The 21,211-nt window shown below is 35.3% G+C and overlaps 1 protein-coding gene across 2 annotated transcripts in view; it reads right to left on the reverse strand.

The window, feature by feature from the left end:
- LOC117415946 (semaphorin-3A) overlaps positions 1-21,211 on the reverse strand; it is a 184,677-nt gene that overhangs the window by 15,447 nt on the left and 148,019 nt on the right. For both annotated transcript variants that reach the window (XM_034922194.2, XM_059027367.1), the window contains 4 exons: positions 20,126-20,188; positions 8,893-9,012; positions 3,885-3,978; positions 864-983 (listed from right to left, as the gene is read on the reverse strand). In XM_034922194.2, coding sequence (XP_034778085.2) covers positions 864-983; positions 3,885-3,978; positions 8,893-9,012; positions 20,126-20,188 — 397 coding nt within the window. The remainder of the gene's footprint in view (positions 1-863; positions 984-3,884; positions 3,979-8,892; positions 9,013-20,125; positions 20,189-21,211) is intronic.

The following is a 21,211-nucleotide window of genomic DNA, read 5'->3' on the forward strand; positions in this document are numbered from 1 at the left end:
TGCTCTCCAAATTTTTCAAGATGACCTGCTTGAAAATGGCTTCTGAAATACATCCCTATTATAGAGACTATGTTTTTGAGTAGCTTTGAATTTGAGTTGCCGTTAGCAAGGTATATGCACATCTTCATAACCTTCTAACTGATAAGTGTACACATTCCACCAAACCAAACAGCTGTTATTGTAACAGAAAAAAGAAAAATATGTTTCTTCTTTTAATGATTTGTATGGGCATTGTATAGACAGCACCTGCTATTGCATGGGTTTCTCAGAGTATTACTGCTGAGATACTGCACGTTTTTTTTTTTTTTTTTACAATATTTATGGAAAACAAAGTCCAAACATGTGAGATAAAACAGCTTTGTATACTGTGAATCTTCAAAACAAGAGCTGTGTGGACTCACACTGTGGGAGAATATGATTTCCTTCCGCAATCTCTAAATTTAGCCATTGTTGACTATAATTCCTCTCTGAATGCAGAGAGTATGCTGGGCTAACAGCTATCCTTTTAGCAGTCTGTCATTCTAGAGATGGATTCAAATCAAGCAAAGGCTGCTTTGTGTTCTCAGATAGCAGCTTCTGTAGGTTGGTAGAATTATAAAGAACTCTAAATAGACAAAAAGAAATAGTGTTTGAACAAGCCCACCTGTTGAGCTCTCAATAAATGTCAGTACTAACAATTAGTTTGATATAAGGGTAAGCTACATTGAATCTGAAGTGCTAAGCTTCCTTTACTGCTGCCTCTTCTGTTTATTGCAGCATGACAAGAATTTGGTGGATATAAAAAAGGGTATTTATTCAAATCTCTCAAAACACAAACTCAGGTCAGTGAATATGGAATTATTTTAAAGATGTGTTTTACATACCATTTAGCCACCTTGAATCATGCTGCTCTGTCCTGATTGGATGGTGCTGTCCCAGGGTACGGAAAATAGCGAAATCTCTTCCCATGAAATCTGCTGCTGTTCCAGAGTACAGTTCCCCATCTGTTGGTAGAAAAAAATACTAAGCAATATGGTATGTACAGTGGATTATGTCAATACATTTACAGTAGTTTGTCACTGTGTCATCTATAGGATGGTTTTTACAGTATTCTTTCAGGGATTGGACTGAAACAATGTATGCTGGACGGCCAGCTCACTCAATGACTTAGCGTTTAGCTGGTCATCTTTTGTATTATTCCTAACAACAGCCATCTGAACAAACTAAGGACAGGTGTTAAGATGCCTGATGACTATGATCAACAAATCCTTTTTGTGCACATACAGAATCACAAGAGTGCATTAGAGACCAGTTGTGCATTTCTCAGGACTATAGATATCATATTTGTTAAATGAGAGTTTAATCCATGGATACATTTTTAGTTATGTGTTGAAAGGGTGGCTTATTACAGACGTTTTGGTATAAAGTGTCTCTGGGCAAATGGCATTGATTAGATTTGTGTAAACCCCAAGGGATGATTTTCCAATGTTTTAGGAATGTCCTCACCAGCTGTACCTGCATACGAGCCTGTTGACACCGGCAATACAAGTTGATTTCTATCTATAATTTGAAAATGTACCACCTAATGAAGCTTCCATAAAATACATGTCTCTACTAGACCTGGCTTACTTGTTCAACAAGATGTTTTCTGTTTGTCTCCCTGAAGATACTCCCCATTGAATATGAACCAATTATAAAAACATTCTATACTTATAAGCAAATATACTGGAAAAAAGAAAGCACTTACAGATGAAGTGGAACCAAAGCTTTTCTAACGCTGACCTTTATTAGCCCGATACAGGAGATGTGAGATTTCACAGTAGTTGGAGACAGTTTCATAACGGAACACCCAGATCACATTATGTTCATTTAAAAAGGAAGCTGAATTGATTAGGGGTGTGACATTTCTAATTGCTGGTGCAAAGGCCTAGAACCATATGGTAATCATGGAAATCAAGAAGGATGAAAATATCACAGTGGAAACAGTTTCATATGAAGGGCTCTCAAATGAAGAGATTTACGACAATTAATTCCGACTGGCCCAGCAGGAGGAATAATAAAAAATTAAGCAGTCAACATGTTGTGCATAATTCAGTCATTTGACAAGCTTCCATGCTGGTTCTATTTTACATTCCAAAAGATAATGATTTAATTAAATATTTTATAAAAAGGAAAATTTCTTGAGACATGCTCTTTCTCTTTTTTATTTCATTCGTGGACAATTGTATGTAAGCTGATTGTACATTACTTCTTACAAGGAGTAACATAGCAAAAAATAAATAAATATATGAAAGGAGGAATGTTTGAAATGTTTGAAAGGAGGAATATAAGCATTATAAAAAAATATATAAAACATGAAAGTTTTTTTGGGGGAAATGATTAAAACTTCATTTTATTCAGGGCATTTCTGACAAAAGCCCTTCTCTTCAGCTGTGTAGAAAGAAAAGGAAACACGGTGCTTACTTTTCTTTCTACACATCTGAAGAAGAGATTTTGTCTGAACTTCCTGGAATGAATGTTTTTTTTAATCATTTAAACCTTTTGTGTACATCCAAAAAAAAACCTTATATATATATATATATATATATATATATGAAACTGAATTTTAGAGCAGTGCAGAGGTAAACAGCACTACGTCATTTTAAAATTTAAATAAAAAATGTGTCATTGTGTGAACTAAATTTGACATAGATGTGCAATAACAATATTGTGTCCTATGGAAGCATGAGGTATCAAACAAATATACTTTGAGAATGCATAGGCAAATAAAGGTCAACACTAGTAGAAATCTGATTCCCCACAATATGAATTGTCTATAATTATAAACCTTTACCAAATCACTTTTCATATTAGGTTTTTTTTTCCACAGGCCTGACTTTGCCTGTCACCACAACCCAAGCATGAATTGTAACCGTTTCTACCTCTTACTGAGTTCTCATTGCATATAGACTAAAGGACACTGCTGATCCACTGAGGCCTGTAAACCTAATCTGTGGTAGACAGGCAGATCTATAGTTTAATTACTTTCCTCACTGAGCTGAACAACAGCTGAGAAATCAAGCATGGAGCTTCTGCCACAGAGAGGCAACATGACTTATCTGGTGTCCACAAAGAAATTTTGCAATGCCAGTGTGTATGCTGGCAGCCTAATGACAGCTCAGATAGATAGATAGATAGATAGATAGATAGATAGATAGATAGATAGATAGATAGATAGATAGATAGGGAGAGAACATGCTTATAACTGGTTTGCAATATAAGAAATTAGCTTTTTTAAGTAAAGAAAAAAAAAATGCAATATTATGCCATTATCAAAAATACTGCAATATCCCTTATTTGAGATCCCCTGGTGCAGCTGTTACTGCAAATTAAAAAAAAAAAAATCTTTACACAATGGTTGCACTTTACTACATTATTACCTGTAAAAGACCAGGATTTTTATCCTGTCTGCATTGAGCCAAAATACAGTCACACACAGATACAATCAGTTGCAGCTATGTCTATGCAGATACAGTAGTTTCAAGGTTAAGTTTCAGGGAAAAGCACATTTGGTTTTCAGAAATAGGACCTGTTTTTGCAGCTCTTACCATAATTATCAGCAGGAGGTAAAAACATCTTGCAAACATTACTGTTCAGCACAATAAGGTAAACATTGCAAGGCCAACATAGAAAAACACACATATTTAACTTTATAAAACAGATATGAACAAACATGCAAAGGAAATCTGAGTATTCTTATAGGACAGCAGTTTTTCAAATAACTTTTAATCACTATAACGAAGGGGGAAATGCATTTTACTTTGTGCTTTACAGTTCTTTACAGCCCATTTCTATACGTTCTATAATTGCCAACAATTCTAAATACCCAAGAGAAATAGATGTTCATTATATTTAGACATACTCACCAATTAATAGAGAGGCACTCTGCAGCTTTGGGTCATATGGACTCTTTCCACGGCCATTCTCAAAATGGGAGGTCTCTAATCTGAAGACATTGTCCTAGTTACAAAAGTAAAAAGCGAGTATTAAAACTTACAAATAAAAACAAGCATAAAAAAATGTGTTTCACAGGCAACAACTAAAGCTTTTTTAAATGGTGAGAAAACGGCAGATTTCACAAATGTATATTCTTTATCTGCCATAAACTATTTTTTGGAGCGAACAGTGATTTGTTAATAATCAGACTATTGCCATTTATAATCTGATTGCTTGTATATGCTTGGATGGAAACCCATTGAGTCATGATTCAACTTTTTCCTATTCCTTTGAAACCAAGAGCCAAGTCTCAGACAGCATCTCTCAGCATGAATTAACTCTGCAGCATCCTAATTAAAACATTATTGTGAATCAAGTGTAGTGGTAATGGCAAGTTTACCTGGACTGATTAATGAAGGCAGCATTAAGGCCAGCTCAATCACTTACCAGGTGCTGGATTCCATCAACAGTATTGAACTCCTATCCCCCAGCGAGGGAAAACAATTCTCCAGATCACTGACAATTACAATTCATTTATAGGGCAACGAGCTGCATTGTCAAGTGTAATATATCATCTAGATCTTTGTCTTTCTCAAAGAAGAGTGACCTTTAAGAAAGACAAAAGCTGTGGAGTTGTCTATTTCAAGAACACATTACATACCATGCATATGTGAGTAATGAAATACAGAACTCCTGACCAACCCTGAAAATTCAATGGTCAATAATCATTCACTTCAAAGAAAGCTCTGTAACTATACTGAGAACCATGGTTCTCTTTCCAAACACAGCAGCTTACCTAATATAATAAGAAATGGGCTATAAAGATGACCATTTCTTCTCTATTGTATTCGGTTTCACCCTTTATGGAATATATATATATATATATATATATATATATATATATATATATATATATATATATATATATAATTTGTATGTGTACAATTTGTATATATATATATAATTTGTATACATATACAAATTATATTCATCTAAGCATACTTATATAAATCACATATGCACAACATTTTATCCTGTCAAGGTTCTCATGATTTCACTTATGTGAAAATTATACATGTCCAAGCAAACTCATATGAACCATATAGTGATTGTGGTCAAATACGGTGAACTATTAAAACATATAGTCTAAATACAGGATTCATATAAGCAAACTTGTATAAACCATATAGGCACTGTAGTGCAAATATTGCCAGTTTCTTATAAGACAGTACTGTTTCCAACAGAGAAGTGCCCCCCCTCTCACGGTGACCACCAGCCCTCGTTCCACCGCCCCCTCCCTCCCCCCCCCCCCCCCGCAAAACCACCGCCACCCATTGCCCCCCCAAATTTACACAAGCATACACCGCCTGGTCTCTCCCCACCTCCCCACATTTATAACACCCCCCCCATGTTTAATTACCCCTTTTTCCTTAGTTACAGGTTACCCATGATCCTATGCACTATGTAACTTATTTGCATAGCGCCCCCCGCTACAATTTTTTTGTCGTCATTTGACCAATAAAGCGGTGTACTATTCTCATATAAAAAAACATATATGAAAAAAAGCTTTACGGTACAATGATGGCCACTTTTGGTCACCTGACTATTCAAACACATGCACACACAAATACACATTTACATAAAAAAAAGCACAATCTTCACCAATCTTTAGATATTTTGTGATCATACTTCCAGAGAATCAGTTCATCTTGACATAGTCACTGCATCTTTCATTATTAGGAAGTGTACTTTTACTTATCAGGAATACATTTATTTTCAAATGCAACACACACAACTTACATTGCTGTGGAAATTTGGGTAGTTGTATTCTTTTTCTTTAAAAAAAAATAGAGACTAATTATAAAATTAAAATGCTTCCTTTTTATACAATTAAATATTATTATTTTAAGTTTCCTAAACAAGGACTTTAATAGTTTATACTTTTAATACATCTACAACGTATGTTGCTTTTTTTTAATAATAGGATAGGACCAACAAAAAACACTTTAAAAAATGCTATTGTGTTTTGTTTTCTATAAAGCAGACTTTTGACTGTATTGCCTCTCTTATATGTCAGCACATAGATTGAACATATACATTACTTTTTGATAAACATGACCAGTTTGCAGTTGTTTGTGATGCATTTTAAAACAAATGCTTATGTGAAATAAAGCTAAATACACAGTCTCTTTGAACCACTGCAAGTACACTGTATACTCATTAAAAACTCACAAAGTAATTTACATTTGTTCATTGTGTTTTTTTTATGTGCTATTTTAAGTTCCATGTTATTCATTCCTATCCTTATCGTGGCTCTGATAAGTATTTGTACACTTGGCATACAAATCCTCATTGGATCCAGTGTACCAGTATGTATATATGACAACCATGCAAACTTCATACGATGTCCAGGTAAGACACATTAATCAGTCACATATGAGTCAACATATAAAATCCAACATGTCTGCCTTATATGTTGAATTTTTCCTTGTATGTAACAATGTTTACACGTGTATGTTAAATTCACCACATATATGTTAAATATATTATACATACATAACATAGAAGAAGCTTGTATGATTTGTATATATTTTTTTCCATACAGGATAACAGATTTTGCCTACAAGGACTGTAAAAAATATTACCTAAGGTTAGAGCTGCTGTCAGTTAAACATGTTTACACACTTGATATAATACATCCATACACCTGCCAACGACTACTGATGTACTGTCACTAAATGAGAGAAAAGTGGTGGTAGAATGTATATGGTGTAATGTAATACTGTAAGACTGTACAGTCATCTTAAGAGGAATGGTGCCCATACTGAGAAGTAAATGCAATCAGGCATCACTGTGGCTTGTTTGGGACCTGAAGGTCATGGAAATCTTTTGTCGACATCAGTCATCTCAAATTACGTAATTAGCCAATACTGTTTTTTTTTTTTAATGCAAGAACACAACAGTGTCAACATAATAATGCTGTTAAGGTCTGATTAAATGGTTCAAAAAAGAATATTTTGATTAAAAGGGAGACCCACCCAATGGTGGAGATCTGATTCCCTACACTGTCAAGAATAGAAACAGGAACCAAATTAGTTGGATCTTAAAAGTTTACTGAATCTGATTTTGAGTAAAATAAAATGACATACTTTCTAATTTAAAATAAAATTATGTAAATTAATTTAAAAGCTGTTGTCACTTTGAAAATGTAACTACTGTAGTAGCAAATGCATTAATTATATAAGTGACATCTGGTACAAGCACAGTTAACTTTCAGTTACATTCTCACACTTATTAGCACTAGGAAAGCACCCGTTTGACCATTTATGGGACATAATGTACCAGCAACTTCAATTTAAGCATACGTACTGAATCAAAATGTACAGACTTGGTTGTAATTGTTGTTGGCCAAAGAACAGCAACTACCTCGTCACATAGAATATGTATATTTTCTTTAGAAAACATCCAAGACAGGAGTCAATGAATGATAGCAAACTTTTACAGAGAGCAAAAATACATAGGTTGACAATAGGGACATTAAGTTTAATTACAGATTAGAGGATAAAAAATATGCAATATGAAATGCATGTTAAAAATCTTTTTTATGCATATATTTAGATAAAATGTAATCATTTATATTTACCTGAAATCAATACCAGAACCACCATTTTCCCTGTGTGTTCTCTGCTTACTAATTAGCCAGAAAATTATTTTACATGCCTTTTAGCTAAATCTTCTTGCCAATCTACACAGGTCCGAATAATTCTACAACAAAAAATCTTAATATCAAAGTTTTCTACTTTTTGGAGGCAAATATTCTTATTCACAACAAAATTCTGATGTCTGATGCTGTATTGTGAGATAATATTTTACCAAAGAGATAATACATGATTAATCTTTATCAAAGAAATAACATAACATGTCCAAATGTGCACATCCTTAGTGACAACTTCCAATCTAGTTATTTATACAATAATGGAGAAGTTAAAATATGACACCTAATTTTATTTATTTGTGTATTTTTTTAATGATCTGACCTCAGCAGCTATGCTAGTCACCATCCACAAGTCTGAAAGGCTGAAAGGCTGCTAGGACTATGGTCTGAATCAACTCTCCTTCATAAAAGCCTCTCTGTAAAAACAATTTCAGCTGCAGCCAAATCACAGAGGACCCTATTAATGGCAAGCTGTATTCAACTGCAGTGTTTTAATTAATTGGGAAATTGGATATTTTAATATACTACTTTTCAGTAACAATTACACAACACAATCCCATCCTCATATTACTGCAACAGTGATTAACACTTAAGATGCTTCAATGACTGTATTGTGAGGTTATTTATTATGGACAGTGCTTCAACCAGGCTTTCATTCAGGCTTTTAGGTAAAAAAAAAAAAGATGTTTTATCCCTTAGCACTCTATTGTAGGAGTACCTGTGTCATCTTTGGCCAAATAAAGATGAAACAAGCCCTTACAGTTAATCAAATACAGAAAGTGTATTCTTGTTTTACATTAGGTTTGGAAACAACAACAACAAAGCTATAAATCCCTACACTGAAATCCATTCTCCAGTGTCATGTACTTGTTTGTCAGGTAAATGTGCACTCGGTTGGAATTGGAATCAGACGGCTATCATCTCACAGTAAGAACAAGATACTCCTTTGGACTGAAATAAAGCCTGTTTTGCTCCCCCAACATTATAAAGTTATAGAATTCTCAGATCAACCCCCCCAGAAAAGTTGTTCAAAAGTTATAAGCAGTGCCCATGCTAATTTGATACAAAACATTCAAGCAGTTATTCACCGTTTTGTCTCATTCCACATAACACTAGCTAGATGGGAAAAAGTTGCTGAACAGAAACACACACAAAAAAAACCAAAACAAAACCAAAGAAACAACCTCACACAAAATTCAAAATTAACACAAAAGTAAACCTACCTCGAGATGTTTTCCAATGTCAAGATAGGCACATATGGGATGAAAGGCCCCCGTTCCACAAACATACAGGTGTGTTTGGTTATAGGTTTGCAGCACTTTGATGAAATTGGAACATTCTTTCTATAGGGATAATAGGGAAACAATCAGTTTGGAAAGTCAGCACCAGGCAATTTGCTTTGTTCTGTTTTATTACGTTTCTAGATTTGGCAGCTACTTGGGACATTATATATATATATATATATATATATATATATATATATATATATATATATATATATATTCCCAGTGACTTTAAGATGTTCCTTTGGGTTTATAAATCTTAAACTAATTCATCAATTGTTTCCACCTGTTTCCAGTAGGATGCCTAATATTCACAGGGTAATGGGATAAAGCAGGAGGCTGCTTAACAAAGAAAGAACAGTAAGTTAAGAATATCAATACACAAAGTTATATGCTGTTCAAGATAAGTAAATGTTTTCTTATCTTCAGCTAATCTATAAAAAAAATGGTTAATGATTCACCAATTAAAGATACAGACATATATATATATATATATATATATATATATATATATATATATATATATATATATATATATATATATAACAAAATGAGGAATTCAAGAGTAAAAATAATAGGACAGGCATTCACCCCACTAGTTCTATGCTTAATCAAACAAATTCATTATTACAATGACATTATTTTTCCTCAGAAAATTTAGAAAAAAATAATATAAATGCCTATATACACACATACATATATACAAATGTTCATTTAACATAATGTACTTTACTCCATCGCTACTCAACACTTAAAATGATGTGCTCAATATTTGGAACACACAGTTTAATCATTACTTATTTTGTTCACTTCTGTATATAAATAAATTGAAATTATACAGTTACGCCAATATAGTTCAACTCTGGTGAAATTAGGACCCATAATTAAAAATCACATTAGGAAAATGCTTAGTCTCAGAGTTTTGCTAATGGACTGGAATTAAAATAGGTTTCTAAATAGGCAGTGACCTGCTCAGTTCCTACATGCAAATGAGGGCCATATCATTGAAATTAGGCAGGAAGATGGTTTCCCTTTGACAACAATATGCTTGCATTGTAACCATACAATACAGAGAAAATGGAAAAGGAATAAAAGCAAGCAGCAAGCTGTTGCAGAGACCCTGGCTGCCTGAGGAGCCCTTTGTTTAACTTCAATCTACTCTCCTGTAAACCTGTTCTACATTTGCCACAAGATATTTAGGTCTCTGATCGGAGCAGTGGCAGATCTTAATACAGCCATCGTAAAACTGTATAACAGTGCTCTTTCAAGGATTTCATGATACTTGTGTTGTCTTGGTGTTAAAAGTAGTGATGTGATGGGGAGAAATGTTAATAAGGTGGTCAAAAAAGCACCCCTGATAAAAATGAAAATAAAACAAATCTCTTGCAGGATTAATATATAACTAAAAGGCACCAATATTAAGAACCATTGCTGTTTAGATCATTAAAAGATACCTAATTTTGAAAAGAGCTTTGGAACAGACTTCAAAGTTATGTGTAAAAAGTTGTCAGGCTGTTAACAATGCAGCAGTGTGGAGTAGTGGTTAGGGCTTTGGACTCTTGACCAGAGGGTTGTGAGTTCAATCCCCGGTGGAGGACACTGCTGTTGTACCCTTGAGCAAGGTACTTTACCTAGATAGCTCCAAACCCTACTGTATAAATGGATAATTGTATTTGAAAATAATGTGATATCTTGTAACAACTGTAAGCCACCCTGGAAAAGGGCATCTGCCAAGAAATAAATAAATCTGCTAAGAAATCAAAGAAAAATTACAGGTACGTTATTTAAACAGTTGTGCCAACAAGTAGGGACATGTAAAGCTATATTTTTTTGGAACCCTGCTATTTACTCTTTAAAGAGTCAGTATCATGTCCAAGTCCACGATATAACGACACGTGTCATTTTTTCTGGTCAGGGAGTAATCAGGTGCACGCCAATAAAAGTTAGTAGATGCACCTACTCAAGAGTTCCCCCAAGGTAACTTTTACAGACAATATCTTCTCAGGTTGTTAGGATACGGTCTGCCTGGCGTCACATGCAGAAGTGTCACCTGGGATGAATAAACTTAATTGCCTATCGGTTTTAGATATGTTTTATTTTTGCATTTGTAGACACCATTAAAACCATTAAGTACATTTCTGTAAAATGCGTACTTCTGTGGTAATTATCTACAGTAAATTAAATATCAAACTTTTGAGTTGAGATCAGAACTTGTATAATTACTAGTCATTTTAGAAAAATGTTAACCCATCTATCATTCTCCTCAACTGACAAGGTGGCAGTATTTGTTTCTAAATAGAAACTACATGAAAGATTTGTTCAGGTACCTTAGCATGTGGGTCTCTCCAAAACGACAGAACGGCAAAAAATCAGCAGGTAAGGTAAAATTGTGTATAATTGAAAAATAAAGCACTATAAAGGTTAAACTACGATAATGTATCTTTAAGTGTATTATTTCAAATTGGTTTGTCACTTGCAGCCAGCATTGCTTATTATTTAACTTTAAGACAAGTGACTGAGATTATCATACTGATCAGGTAAATTCTGAGGATTACACACCCAAATATGATTATCATTCATACCTTATTAGTGAATACAGAAATGCAGATAAATTGTGCCCCTAGCGTAAAATGTACCTTTACATATTTACAGTTTCCGCCTGAGATCTACATTTATGTACAATAGAACGTTTTATGATTCAAGATGCATCTGTTAGAGAGTACGGCATTTGAAAGTGATTGGTGTAAACTTAGGTTAATTTGCATATATTGTTTTCCTCGCTGCAGGTATTCAGAATCTTTTTGACACCAATTTAGCATTATTCCCTCTGTTTGTGAGCAAAGAAAATCTGAAGTTGAAAGACAGAAGGAATGTTTGATTTTTTTTTTCCTTGGACTAAATTACTCAGCTTGAGTGTTGTGCCTCTTTTAGTTGATATAAATACTAAACAGGATAAAAAAACTAAAAGTAAGGAATAAACAACAGTGGATAATGAGGATGCATTAATGAGGAAACCAAAACATATGCATTAAAAATGTAAGTAGCTTTGTAAATAGCACAAAACACAGCGATTATATGGGCCTAAGCATTGTACAAGATGTGAAAGGCTTAGAAATAAGACTGATACACAACTCAGATAGTTTATACATCCATAAACCTTTTTACGTGAAATGGTATAAAAGTCATAGAAAATGTGGAGTTTTAAAGGTTGGAAAATAGAAATTGAATCTGCTAGCATTGTTTTACTTCCAAATATATTTAAACTCCCTGCACTATATATTTTGCTTAGATTTAAGTTATTTAATCTGATTATTTTTTTATTCTGTTTCCTGAAAAATAAACAACCAGAGGCCCTATCAGCCTGCTTTTCACAAGTTTCAAAGCAAAGTTAAAATATGCCACTCTGGTCAGTCAATGTTATGCAGTCCTTTCCTGAATTGTTACAAAAATAAAGAACATCCATCTGTCAAAACATACTTCTCAAATGAAAATAAAAATGTATCTATTGCATCATTGTCTAACAGATGGAAACCAAATATGTTTTCTGTTCCTCTGAATATCTTCTTAACCAAATGGCTACTAGAGTTAAAGAGGTCAAATTACCAATGGTGGGCAGTTACACAAATGCAATGTGCCTGTGTTGTTTCACTATATTATTATTAATATTATTATTATTTGATAGGTGTACAAGTAGCCATGTTGATGACAAGTTTGAGTTCAGAATGGAGTTAGATGATCCAATTACACACAAGTAGTCAGTAAAATAAGGGACTGTAGCAATAGGTTACATAGTAATGTGGTGATGAATAGATACAGTATTTATTGTTTTTGATAACCTTTTAATTATTCCAGAATGCAATGAAATACAACCTCTGCTATGATTACGTTAGTGGACTGCATGTAAGTCACGTGTGTTTGACCTTGGAACAACCTTCTAAGTAATATAGGAGCCAGTTGAATTTCAATGAAAAATACAACACCAGTTAAAATATATATATATATATATATATATATATATATATATATATATATATATATATATATATATATATATATATATATATATGACCTTGGGGATATAAAATCAGTTTTATGTAAACAGAAAGCTTTGTCAAAGTAACCTTCAGGAAATACAAGGCCAATTGCTGCAACAGTAAACTCGTTTTAAATAATATCATCAATTTCACAAGCTTGATTCAGTTTGGAAGATTGATGTGTCAGGTACAAGGTGACAGAGGTAGTTGGTCTAGATACTAGACCCAGTACTGTAGATGGGATATCGCCTGTCCAGTGAGTTATTTACCTTTTTATAGAATATGGTACGTCTGCTGCACTGTTTGAAGTTTGACAAGTCATACATCATGTCTTTGTGCTTCACTTTTGGTACACACATATGAATGCAATTTAAAAGACTGCTTTCATCAATTTTTTGAAAATATTTCAGGTAACAAGATATACCCTTGACACACTTGTCAGGTTTTGTAGGATATAGTTTGCACAGCTACAGTATATATTTGTGTATGTGTATACAACATTCCAATTTATAACAAATGTTATCAGATAAAAATGTTCTACCCATTACCAAACAACAAAAGTCAGCACCTGGCCCAAGCTTCTGAATAGCCCATGGAGAGCTAACTTGCTTTAATCACAAATCTAAAAGTGGTAAATGAAGACATGAGAAGATGTGTGTTTACAGTAAACAAGGAGATTACAGATTCACAAATACTGTCTAACAAGTGCTTGTGCAAACTCCTGACCAAAACCAGGTTTTAACTAAGGGGTAACTATAGGCCAGTTTACATGTGTGATTATTTCACGTGAATGGACAATACACATGAACCTTGGCAGGGAAAGCTTGTGAAAGTGTCCCAAAAAACGGTCCCAGTATTTTACCCGTGAAAGTCTCCATTTCTTGTGAGATTCCAGGAAAAGCTTGTGAAATCAACGCCCACTTACCCATGTAAACACGAGTTTGACGTGAAAATATTAATTAACTTGTTCAAGTCCTTTCCTAAAGCCGCTGTAAAAGACACATGGGAATATGTAATTTACCATGGTCCAAAGATGGCAGCAGAGAAATTAATGTTTTGTTTGCAGTATTTCCTTTAACAGATTGATGTTGCAGAATAATAATAAACAAATAATAACCCCAAGTTTTTCTCTGTCTTCCCTAGAACTTTGCATAATGCTAATCATACACGGATCTAAATGTGTTTGTAAAGTATCATACAGATTGTATTTACCAAGTTTCTGTTTGAAACTATTACTAAAAATGTTTAATAAACTGCATCGTGGGTTTGTGAATTCAGGTGGATACAGCTACTGTACAGTACTTCAGAATACACTTGCAAATAGCTTTCCAAACAACTGTCAAAACGATTTAAGTACTACTAAGTACCACCATATGTTTAAATGTGTATAAATATACTCTCATGCAATTTCTCCTAGTTATGTCTGATCAAAACTTGTGTCCACCCTCACTTACGTCCATTGGAGTGATGAAGAGACTTGGGTGTTAATATCCATAAGGGAAGGATATGATGAAGCAGCTTGATTCAATGCACAACACGAACATTGTTTAACCCACTCCCAAAATAAAATGTGGTGTGGAATTTTCGTTACTTATTTTTTGGGAATCAACAATACTCAATATTCCAATTCTTTATTTAGCAGAAGCAGTCATATAAGTACAGAGCAAATGAGGATTCTATATTTGGTATAAATAGATACAAAACAAACTAATCACTGTTGTACAATTCTTGCTAGCGGCTGAGGTAGCTGTTTCCTCTGCTTGCCTGAATACCTCCTTACGGTCCTGGCACAGATTGTGCAGGATACAGCAGGCAGTAATAATTTGGTGAACAAGCTCGTGGTTCACTTCAGTACACTTCAGTAGTATGCGCCACCTCCCTTGCAATAGCCCAAATGCCTGTTCAACCACCACTCGGATTTGGCCCAGTTTATTATTAATAAAGATATAACCCCCCCGCCACCACCACACACATACAGATGATGTGTGAAAAACAGTGTGGGCGACAACACTAAAACAAAACATTTAAAAAAGGCACTATCCATCAGTAAATCAGATCTTTATTAATCATTTACGTCAAACACGTTGACGCATGGATTCTTTCTCGAGAAACTGTACTCTGATCAAGTAAACAGTATTTTGGGGACTTTCATGGTTAACAGCACGAGAATCTAAGTGGGCCATCAGCATGGCTAATTTAAATCTGACCCCCCTCCCCCTCTCCTTCATTTGCATAGCGTTCGGGGAAGAGTAGGCGTTCCAAAGGGAAATTAGAGGCTATACATGTAAATACGAAAAGGCACCATGTCTACATTTATTTCACGAGAAACAGATGTCTCAAAAAGTCAAACTCATGTAATGTGGCCTTATGATGACTATTAAAGTGCAGTTACATTTTTCTAAACTTTGTTTTATTATTATTTATTTACCCACATGCTGTATATATTTTCATGTCAGGTTTTTATTAAATTAGATTCGTAAAAGACTGAAAATTTCACATAAACCTTAACTTAACTCAACCCCCTATCATTTACTGTACACGTAAAGTTGAGTGACCCTGTGAGTGATTCAGTTATTATTATGACTGAATCTACAACTGAACAGTTTTACAGAATTTCAAGATGTCAAAGCAATAATCATTACAACCCTTGTGACTGTTAAGTAGCTAACTAATTAATAAAGTTACACAATGCTGAATGGATTATTAAACAACTATAATGCTAATGCTTTCAGTGGATTAAAGATTAAAAAATATTTCCGCTATGGAATAAAAAGCTTAAGCTTAAGTCTTTCATGATATAATAGCAATTGTAACAATAGGTAGAAAGTTCAGCTGCTGTGCTCATTATTATCAGTCTTTGCAGAATCTTTATTTTCTTTTTTGACAAGACAGCAAGACTGTAATTACATTTAATATCAATGGCCAATTGAATGGGATCTAACATCCATCTGAGTAAAAAGAAAAGTAAAAAAAAAAAGAAAAAATAACAGTAGTTCAAACAAACACTTGAGACAAGACATTTTTTCCATATGAACCCACCTAAGCAAAAGCTTTGTTATTATAAATTCATATTTCATTGACTCGCTCTGGGCAATATCTGCTTGGAATTCATCAGGCCATGAAATAGTAGATGTACAGTCTTCATACAATGCTGTGTAATCCACAGACTTCATGGCATTTACTTATCCTTCCACTGAAAGACATCTCATGCATCGCATATTGTTGTTTTTAGCTTTTAGTTTGCACTGGTGGGTCTGCTTAGTGTGCCAAGTACGATTAGACTACATCAACTGGAGTTAATTTCCCTGCTCCGTAATGGAAGGTGGATTACTCTTTGTAAAACGTTTCTTTGGAGATTGATGCTATATGCTACAGTAATCTTCACATGCCAACAGCAGCTACTTGATATCATTCTTGAACCATAACAGTCATAGAACCATTTTCAATTTAGAAATGCAAAATCTCAAGGATAAAAGGGACTTTAACAAGCTGCATTCTTAAAGGGTTTTCAAAAGCAGATGCCAAAAATGAAAATCCCTGTTCATGAACAATCGAAATATAAAAGGACACGTATTTACCAGAATGGTATCTTCTAATTTCCATACCATAATTATTATTATTATTATTATTATTATTATTATTATTATTATTATTATTATTATTATTATTATTATTATTTATTTCTTAGCAGACGCCCTTATCCAGGGCGACTTACAATCGTAAGCAAATACATTAAGTGTTACGATACAAGTAATACAATAAGAGCAAGAAATAATAACTTTTGTTCAAGCAGAGTACAAGTGTGACAAACCACATTTCAATAATACAGCAGATAATAGTGATAGTTACATCAGGATATGATTAAATAGTGATAGTTACATCAGGATATGATTAAATACAAAATACTACAGGTTAAACACTTGGCAGATTACAGTACTCTGAAGTACAGGATTAAATGCAGTAAAATAGGGGGCAGATAAGAGCAAAATAAAGCACATTTAAATGAAGGGTGATAGTGTCCCAGGATATAAACAGAGGAGTTCTACAGGTGCTGCTTGAAGAGGTGAGTCTTAAGGAGGCACCGGAATGTGGTCAGGGACTGGGCAGTCCTGACATCTGTAGGAAGGTCATTCCACCACTGCGGAGCAAGGGTGGAGAAGGAGCGGGCTCTGGAGGAGGGGAGCGTAGCGGAGGTAGAGCCAGTCTTCTAGTGCAGGCGGAGCGGAGAGGTCGAGTGGGGGTGTAGGGAGAGATGAGGGTCTGGAGGTAGCTGGGTGCAGTCTGGTCAAGGCATCTGTAGGCTAGTACAAGAGTCTTGAACTGGATGCGAGCGGTGATCGGGAGCCAGTGGAGTGAGCGGAGTAGTGGAGTAGCGTGGGCGAAGCGAGGCAGAGATAACATCAGGCGGGCAGCAGAGTTCTGGATGAGCTGGAGCTGGAGCTGGAGGGAGTTGCAGTAGTCTAGGCGGGAGAGTACCAGGGCCTGGACCAGGAGCTGGGTAGCGTAGTTGGTGAGGAAGAGTCGGATTCTTCGGATGTTGCTCAGGAAGAATTGGCAAGTGCGTGCCAGAGTGGAGATGTGCTAGGAATAAGAGAGGCAGGGGTCCAGGGTGACTCCGAGGTTCTTAGCGGAGGAAGAGGGAGAGAGTGTGGTAGATTCCAGAGGAACAGAGATAGAGAGATCAGAGGAGGGGGAGGAGGAGGGAAAGAAAAGGAGGTCAGATTTAGAGAGGTTGAGTTTGAGGTGATGGTAGTGCATCCAGGAGGAAATAGCAGACAGACAGGTAGAGATACGGGAGGAGATGGTGGAGTCAGAGGTGGGGAAGGAGAGGAAAATCTGAGCATCATCAGCATAGAAATGGTATGAGAAACCATAGGATGCGATGAGGGGGCCCAGGGAGCGGGTGTAGAGAGAGAATAGGAGAGGACCCAAGACTGACCCTTGGGGAACTCCAGTTAAGAGAGGGTGAGGTGTGGAGGTTGCTCCACACCAGGTTACCTGGTAAGTGCGGTTGGAGAGGTAGGAGGAGAACCAGGCCAGAGCAGTGCCAGAGATCCCCAGGTCAGCGAGAGATGATAGTAGAATAGAGTGCTCAACAGTCAAAGGCAGCAGAGAGGTTGAGGAGAATTAGGACAGAGGAGAGAGAGGCAGCTCGGGCACACTTTAGTGAGTTGGTGACAGACAGGAGGGCGGTTTCAGTGGAGTGAGCAGAGCGGAAGCCAGATTGGAGAGGGTCAAGCAGAGAGTGGTTGGACAGGAAAGCAGAGAGCTGGCGGTGTACAGTCCGCTCGAGGGTTTTGGAGACAAGACACACTTAGAAATCAGTCTGTTTCGCAGAATGGATGCTGGAGTCAGTGTATTATTAACTATGTAATGCCCCAAATTACGCTCAGATTAATTTACACATAAATTACAAACAATTTACAGATAGATTGTATGATAAATTACAATTCTAAAATTAGCAGTAGTTGTTTTCTATGATTCATAATAAGCAAAACACAGTCAACTCTCATTAATACGCATTTCAAGGGGCCAGCAAAAAAACGGTGTCTTAGACCAAGACGTCTAAAACAAATGCATACTTTCAGTTTTTATTGAAGCTATTGTAACACTGAAATCAAATTTCAATTACAGTACAGTGAAAAGTATTATACATTTGAAAATACGATTGTAAGTGAACTTTGAAAAAGTATACATAGCAAATGAACTGCACTTGAAATCTGCATGTCCCATTGTGATCACAGGCATTTTTAAACCACAAAAGCAAGGCGTCCTTAACACCATGGTATTGAGCAAATCGGAAATGCTGATTGATGACTTGCACCCACAGTTCGTTGTTCATAGGCCTGTATTATTGTATTCCACTTTTTAGAATTGTTGGCAAAATGTTTGCAGGAATGTTTAATTCTTTCTTTCTTGTACAGTGGTGCATTATTGTAATTTACAATAAGCGACTTTAAAGTGTGTCTGAGCCATGTAGAAAATTCATAGTGTCAGGAAATTTGTTTCATCCGAGTTTGTTTTAATGAGAATTGACTGTATATAATATATACCAAACCACACTGTATAAAGCTTCAAAACAGAAGTAAAATATGTGGTGGTCTATTATACAGGGTGATTAGAAAGTAAGTTTACCACATCAACGCATATTCTTCATTCTATAACAGCCGTCCATTTTACGGACATACGCATCACTTCATCCCATTTGTCCCAATCCCCACCATGCATTGGTCTTTGACATTTCTACCAACAGTGTTCATCTGTTAAGTTTTTAAAAGGGAATCTCAGCCCTAACAGCATAACATCTTAAATAAATTAAGTATACCTATACAAGAAGGACTCACTGCCTTGATGTACGTGCTTCTTAACCCTTGGTATCTTTGCTCTTATCAAGTGGAAATATAAAGGAATAAAACTGTGCCTAATTGGAAATTCTTCTGCAACAGCTATTAACAAAAAGGACTGTGGATGGTTAAAAAAACACACCAACAGGCTCACTGATCCATGCTAATTCCACAAGGCACCAACTCTTCAAATCCACTGCTTACATCATGAGCCATGCACTCCACATAATCACAGTCTGCTTTAGATCATGATGTTCTGGTCGGATCATTGTTAAACATACCCTGAAAAGCTAAAAAAAGCCTTTTCATGTACCTCTAACACAGTGAACTCAATCATACAGTTTTCTATAGACTTGCTCATGCTTTATCTTTGATGAACTAGTATCCCTTTTATCAGATGAACTGGAGACTAAAGATCAAACCACCATGCCAACAAAGGAAAACAGAACAAATTTGTCTATACATTTTGAACTGCAATTCACTGTGCTTACAGACATGTTTTACACTTGCCTATGCATGTTGTGTAAATCAGGTCTTTAATATTATTATTTATTTATTTTGCAGGACCTTAATGTACACAAAATACAGCTTTATTGCAAGATGCCTCAGTTAGTAACACATATCATGACAACATTTTAGAAATGCTTATAAGCAAGTTATGTCAATTTTAAAAGTGATTATGAAGGACTGCATGAAGTTATCCAGTTATGTTGATAATCTACTGGTGTGCTCTGTTTGAATCTGGCCATAAAGGTAAACCACATCATAAAAATTGTAGGAGTGACATGTACTCACCAAAATGTCCTTTCCCGCCCATTTACATTCATCCCTCCTTGTTGGAGATGCAGGCCATACAATCTAGAATTAGCATAAACATATATTATATACAGTATAATTATGATTTAAATAGCTTCCATTTAAAAGCATCTTGTCAGCATTCACATTGAATCCACATACAGTAGAAATTGTTAAACTTATGTGCAGTCCCAATAAGCAATCTTGTAATTGACAAGCTGTGCAATGTACTCCATTATTGTCAAAAGGGGCTTTGGGAGACTACTGGTTGTCAGTCTCATAACAGTATAATTTAGCGAGGTGCTATTCTCAGGTAAAGCATGGAAATAATGTGATGTGATTGGTTGATTTCCCATTTCTGTGAGTCTACCCAAGATTCCTACACACTGGTAACCATCAAATCCTTACAATAAACCTTTTTAAAAAGAATAATCAATTACGTCTTTAGGACCTCTGCAAAGAATGAAAATAGATATTGTTTTTAAGATTTGAAAGGTTCAATGCTGTGGTATTTTAGAACTGCAGTAAACCTATTCTTCTGGGGTTTACAGCACCATTTCTCTTCTCTTTGTTTCAGTTTATGGTTCAGTATCCATCCAGAGGTATGATGTGCATCAAACATGCTTGGTATAGCTTTAGATTTTCGTGACAGCTTCTTGTTTAAATATTAACAATGTGCATTATTGTGGAAAGGTAGTCCTCTGTTGGGCATGCTAAATTAGCCTGTAAAATAAATCTTTCAAACCGGTAACCAGCTGGGGAAACCGCTTACTGGCTACCGACCCGTCTGGTAATTCCAGAAATTATTAATATTATTATTAAACCTTTATTTTACTAGGAAATCACACTGAGATTAAAATCTCTTTTGCAAGTGAGACCCAGCCAAGAAAGTTAGCAGCAATACAATAAAACATATTACAATACAAAAAATACAAATACAGAAATAAAATACTTTTAAAACACAGGCAAGTCATACTCAATACAATAAACAATCAGTTAGTGACAATCAATACAGGTGTAATCAACTACTTAAAACAAGCACAACTCTCAATTAGATAATCATGCAGCTTACTCTTGAATTGTAGT

The sequence above is a fragment of the Acipenser ruthenus genome, chromosome 7 (assembly GCF_902713425.1).
Source record: "Acipenser ruthenus chromosome 7, fAciRut3.2 maternal haplotype, whole genome shotgun sequence".
NCBI lineage: Eukaryota > Metazoa > Chordata > Actinopteri > Acipenseriformes > Acipenseridae > Acipenser > Acipenser ruthenus.